The 6,190-nt window shown below is 34.9% G+C and overlaps 1 protein-coding gene across 1 annotated transcript; it reads right to left on the minus strand.

Annotated features, from left to right (window-relative positions):
* Nucleotides 1-1,331: 1,331 nt before the first annotated feature.
* On the minus strand, nucleotides 1,332-3,279 carry LOC119085518. The gene is made up of 6 exons (XM_037195933.1): nucleotides 3,205-3,279; nucleotides 2,973-3,057; nucleotides 2,677-2,903; nucleotides 2,465-2,604; nucleotides 1,704-2,400; nucleotides 1,332-1,635 (listed from the first exon to the last, which is right to left on the minus strand). The coding sequence occupies exons 2-6, from the start codon at nucleotides 3,037-3,039 to the stop codon at nucleotides 1,339-1,341; spliced, it is 1,428 nt and encodes a 475-aa protein (XP_037051828.1). The 5' UTR covers nucleotides 3,040-3,057; nucleotides 3,205-3,279; the 3' UTR covers nucleotides 1,332-1,338.
* Between the last annotated feature and the right edge of the window lie 2,911 nt (nucleotides 3,280-6,190).

A 6,190-nucleotide genomic window follows, 5' to 3' on the forward strand; every position in this document is an offset into this window, starting at 1 on the left:
GTGGTATACAAGGTATGTAAACGTACACTCCCCCTAGCTTATACGCTCCACTGTGAGAACCGAGAACGTTCAACGGTTCAAAATCATCGTAAAATATAAAAAGCGGCAGAGCTGTCTCATCCTCCTTTAAATTCAGTTTGTGTACAGTGTCTCTCCAATGCTTGGTTTGGATGATGTTGGAAATCCACTCGCTTCCATCTAACATGTCGACATAATTGAAAATTTCATCGAGCAGGTTTGGAAGTGCAAACAGCTTCTTAAATAGTGATCGGAGATCGCAAATGTGCATGATATGGTAAAACTTCTTTAGTTCTAATTGTTGCAACGGTAGATATGCTACTTCATGTTTCGAATCTAGAACGTATGTTAAGAATGGAACAAAAACATCACGTTCTTTCAATTGAGCTATTACTAGAGACTCCGTTAAAACTTTCGTGTTGAGCAATTCCTGCCAAAATCGCAATGATTCATCATCAATCAAGTTGTTTGACTTATGATAAGAAAAGCAACAGGTTGAAAGTTGAATATACGACGAATGTGCGGTGATCAAAATGTTTCTCGCTTGTTGCCTGGTGAGCGATTCTTGCGCCAAAAGTTGTACTAAATGTTGAAAGCTGTCTTCATTGAATTTCTTTATACTATCACGTAATGGCAATGGCTCCGTGTCTTGTTGATGGCCCACATCTGCTTGAGTCAAGTTAGATGACGTTCCTATAGGAGTTTCGTCATGAATTGGGCCAGTAAAAACATTGCTGAGAATATCGCCATTATCATGAGCTCTTTTGAAATGTACTCGAAAAGAACGACTAACAGAATACAACCTATTGCAATTATCGTATGGACATGGATATGTGATACAGTCGAGCTCGTGGAATCTTTTGCAGTGCTTCACGTAAATTGTAATTGTCTCCGCCTTAAACCCACACTTTTTACACAGCATTTTCAACTCTGAAATAAGAAAGAACAAATTCATAGAAAGTCGCCTGGAAGTTGTTTGGGATGATATTTGAATATTAAAGATAGGAAGGAATTCAAAGACATATCACGTCGTTTTATGCCTGAACAATTTGTTTAACAGTTTTATTGAAACTCATCATTGCTGGCTATTAAAAAAAAATTATTTTCAAAAAACTCAATGGTCATCAAATTTTGTGTTGGCTCTTACCAAATTCAGCTTCAAAAAGCCCAATTGTCATCAAAATTTTGTGTTAAAATTTGAAATGAAAATTCAATCAAAGAAAAAAAAATGTAACGGTACATCAAAACAAACAAAAAATGAAAATTCAACGAAAGAAACAAAAAATGAAAAATGAAATCTTGACACGTCTATCAAACATTTTACATTTTTAAAATATCAAATAGTTGAGATTTAACACTCGGCATAACATTGATTACATTTAATCTATAAATGGCGGCATCAATGAATTGCCAAATGTGTTTCGATGATGGGTGGAACTCGCAGTCCAACGCGAAGTACAATTTGAAACATGTTCCCAAACAAATAAGTGGATTTTGAAATCCATAACGGACTTCCCCGACTTCGACGTACAAAATAGCATTATTTAGGTCTGTTCCAATCAACGTCATTCGTGGATAATCGTGTGTTACGTCATCAGGGACACGCTCAGCTTCAGTCTGTAAAAATCACGCAGACAATAATTAGATTTCGGGACAATTTCTTAAAATAAAGTCAATCAAATTACCTTAAATTGTTGCACGAACATCGACGATATTTCAACCTTAGTCAATCTTGCCGTTTTCTTACCGTCCTTGTTTTGCTTGTTGGTGGTAGTGACATTCTTCAAGATCAGTGGCAACAATAGGATCGACACCACATTTTCGTTGCTTTCGTTGATGTCATTCAGCAGTTGTTTTAAGACAGGATTCTTATTTCGGATTGCTCGAGCAAACGCTATTATTTTGGATGCAACGTCAGGCCACAGTATTGAAATATCAGCTGACTCTGGATACTTCGAATCGAAATCGCGCATAAGCCAATGGAATCCATCACCCATTTTGAGTACTGGGAACGTGTCAAAATAAACGAAATTTGTCATGGTCTTCAAAAGCTTCAACCGCTCTGCTCGTGAAATTTCCCAATGATGTTCCATACCAGGTTTCGGGTCCGTATTTGATTTCACGAAGGCTAGCGACTTGACTGGGTCTTCTTCATCTTCTGCCTCGTTTTCACCAGTGACTTTTGTAGTTTTCCTAGCCTTGGCTCTAACGCTGATCAGAGCAACATTGCCAAGAGATTCACGGTAACTGCGGTACGAATTATAGAGAGCTCCTTTTGCCGAAACTGAACCATGAGATGGTATAAAGTATGAGGCAGTTTGTTCAGATGGAAAGGCTTCGGTTATAGCAGCTGCAATGTCTAGGAAGCATTGTCGATCGATTCTGCTGAAACAAATTGGCTTAGTAAATTTGACAATCAGCAGAAAAAGTAAAACTTGGCATTTACCTAAGATCATGATTATTGGTTAAAAGATTTTTGACGATGCATTTTGCCACTACAACACGATCGCCTTTTTCTATGCTTCCGAATTTGTTATGCTTGGCTAGCAGAATTGTGAGATCCAAATCTTTAATGGCGTGTATATCCTATGAAGAATAAAGGTTTGACAATGAACATTTGTTCAATATAAACAATAGATAACGCAATTAAATACGCACGCTTAACGTAAATTTTGTGTTGTTGGCCGCATGTTCATCGCTGTTTAATGATATGTCCCCGTCACGCGTGGCTAAATTTCCAATTGGCAAAATAGAAGGATCTACATCAGATGAAATGACAATTAAATTGTCATCTTCTGTTGCGTCTACGACCGTCATATCATCATTGATATTCGTCACGGTATCGGAAGCTTGCTTACTCAAATCACCTAGCAATAAATGCGCATCTGTGTGAGAATTCATTTTGTTTAATTTGTGTTGAACATAATGATAATGTTTCAATAAACAAAGCTTACCTGGACCAAGAGTATCATTCAATAACGATTTTATGGCCTCTAGTTTATCTTGAAAAGATGGCTCCATCTTGATTTCTTTTTTCACCTACGAAAAAAGATTCACTTTGACTCGAACGAATCACGAAATATTTTGGGAATTGAAAAAGCAAATCAGTATTCCTGATTCAGAAATATTGAAAGGACGTCATGGAATATGGAATATTTAGACAAAATTTTCTTTTGTTGAACTAACCTGTTCGCTTCAGAATTGAATTCGAAGGAAATAACGACAGCGCTTGATCTTCACCACTTTGGATTTTATTTCAAATTGCACGATGCACGATTTGTCCCACCTTTTGTATAAAAAAAAAATTAAGAATTCTTTCGACGAAAAGTAAATTTATTTTGTAAAGGAACTTCGTTACGATCACGTAATTACACTTCGCGCCAAACAAAAACCATCGAACGGTAAATTTATTTTCTTATTTTTTTGAACAAAATTTCTGTTGAAAATGGTTTTTTTTTAAACAACTTACCAAAATCGAAGCAAATATTCTTAGAAAAAATTCTTATCAGAATTCGAATTACGTCTACAAATAATCCGTTTTATGAAATTTTTCTGGAAAATAAAATGAACTGCTCGTTTCGAGTACACTTTTTGCAATGTACAAGATCTATTATATGTCGGTTTTACGGCTTTGTTTACGACTAATAATCAATCAGAACAGAGAGAAACTGAGAGTGACGTCATAAAGTGGTGTTATAATCAATAACAATGACTGCTTCGATAAATCGGAGAGAATTATAATATTTTAGATTCCGTTCATTAATTACCTGTGCTTTCCCGAATTATAAATTCAATTTCGAACGAAATCGTTTTACAATTCGACAATCCAATCCGCACTTCAATTTAAAATAAAAATATTTGCACAAAATTAGATCATATGACATGAACTTGCAATTTGTATATTGATTACTGACGAATTTCAGTTCCATTTTTTTTATTGACGCCTAATCTCAAAACATTTATTTTTGTGCTTGAAGACTGAAATTCGACGGATTTCGACACGCATTCTACGATCGAAAAGTTCAATTTTTCTGTACTTCTCAGAGAGAGGTATTTGCGGCCAAGAAAGTACTTTCTCGGCCGCTCTCTCCGGCCGAAAATGGATTTTCATATATATTTTTCCGGCCGCGATCAAGTGTGCATGCTTTGTTGTTGAAATGGCTGTAGAGTGATTTCTATGTTAATGGTGTTGTGGTTTCGTCTCATTTCAGTTTTCAAGCACAAAAATCGTCGTTTGTGACTCGTGATGAAAGCTGAATTTTTCGGTACTATTGTTGAATACAGCTGAACATCAAAAAAAATGTCTTGATATACTTACTATTTAGTTACACGAGAGGTTTCTGTCCCCTTTTTTAATGCACTTTATACAATCAATAAATATGTTCCACTCAATTGATTTTTATATCAAAAATATTTCGACGCGGAGAATGTTTTTCTAATTGGTTCATTAGACCAATCCAGATTCACAACTACACAACAGCGGCATCGTCATTCATAACAGACTAAATATCATAGAAAATAGATTAAATAAATATGCAGCTTGCAGGTATAAATATGCCTGTGTGCTGCATAAAACAAATGTAACAACGGTTCGAAATAAGACTGTCACTACATGCAAGCAGCATAGCAGCAGTCGTAGAGTCGTTGGCAGTCGGAATCTGAGGTTAAGTATCAATGTTCGCGGTCAGTACTTGGGTGGGTGACCGGAAAAAAGTAAGCAAAACTTAAAAAAAAATCTAATAACAATTTATAATAATATCTTCCTCAGCATTTAAATATCAATTAACAGTTAAAAATAATAATAAACAATAAATAAAACGCAATAAATAAAAAAAAAATGAAAAAAAAATGAAAATTTTTTTTTTTTTTAGTTTAAATGTTTTTATTTGCTTTATTGTTTCGCTTTCTCGCGAATAAATGGATAAACTTAATTGTATCAATGTGTTCTAGTAAACGGAAAATAAGGTTGTTTGTTAAATTGTAAAAAATGGCGTCATTTTATAATGCAGCATATAACTAATATATTCATGCGAGCTGAATAAATAATATCCAGTACACAATAATATTGTTCATCAGTAATGCATATCAATATTCATTTCATGGGCATTATATGATCCTCAGATCAATATGCAGCACACAACTAATGTGCTAGAATCATGAAGCTGTTCCCGATTTCTTCGTCTGGGGTGCATATATGAGTTTTCCGTGCAGCATGAAACACCAAATTTAATTCTGTTGCATTTCTCAATTATTCCGACTCCTTTGCTTCCATAATTCCCTCATGAGCCTTCCTTGCGCTTAGAAATTAACTAGTCTATTATATATCTCATTCGCTGCTGATGATCCAAACACAGTCGTAAACTCAAAAAGAGGCACATCTTAAGCAGCTAAAGCTGCTTAACCATCATCCTAGGTTTTTTTCGTGAGTTAGATAAATCGTTTGTGAAAAACTTTAATGCAGACACTTTTGCATTACTGACTCAGTGCAGAAACTACAGTTTGCATAATCTGTTTAAATTAATCCTTCAATACTTATAATCTACTTTTGGGTAGGACCTTTGGCGATTTTACATAAAAATAAAATTCAATCCATCATCACGGCGACGCTAATCATCAGCAATAATTATCATTAGATCTAGTGTGTCACCCGCGTTTCTTTCTTTGGATAACCGCTCCATAATTTAGAGTCCTAACCATTAACAACGTTTTACATAGTGACTCCGTTGAACATTGAAAATGAAAGAGAAAATGGACACACGAAGGCCATGATTCTTTCTTTTAAAAAATTGGCTGAAAATTCTTAATCTTCGGAAAATTGGTTCAAGAAGTTTTACACTAATAGCCGATGCGATTCCTTCGCCATGTAACGGGGTAACGTGGCCATTTATTTAAGATCCGTTCGAACGTCGCAAAAGATTATTTAAAATTTAGATCAATCCACGAAACCATCTATTTGTTCCAGATTTACAAAGGCAAAACTGCTTTCCTATAACAATTCGTAAAAGGATGAATTCAGTTGAACCAAAGCAAATATTTCACTTTAAAATTATTGAAAGTGTAGTAAAATAGATGGTGTCAAACAATTTGCAATCGTCATAGCGATCCCATGTAATCGATGTACAGCAAAGTACCGTAAAAATTTGATGTTTTTTTTACATTAGATTTAAAAATT

Source organism: Bradysia coprophila, unplaced genomic scaffold (assembly GCF_014529535.1).
Source record: "Bradysia coprophila strain Holo2 unplaced genomic scaffold, BU_Bcop_v1 contig_94, whole genome shotgun sequence".
Taxonomy (NCBI): Eukaryota; Metazoa; Arthropoda; class Insecta; order Diptera; family Sciaridae; genus Bradysia; species Bradysia coprophila.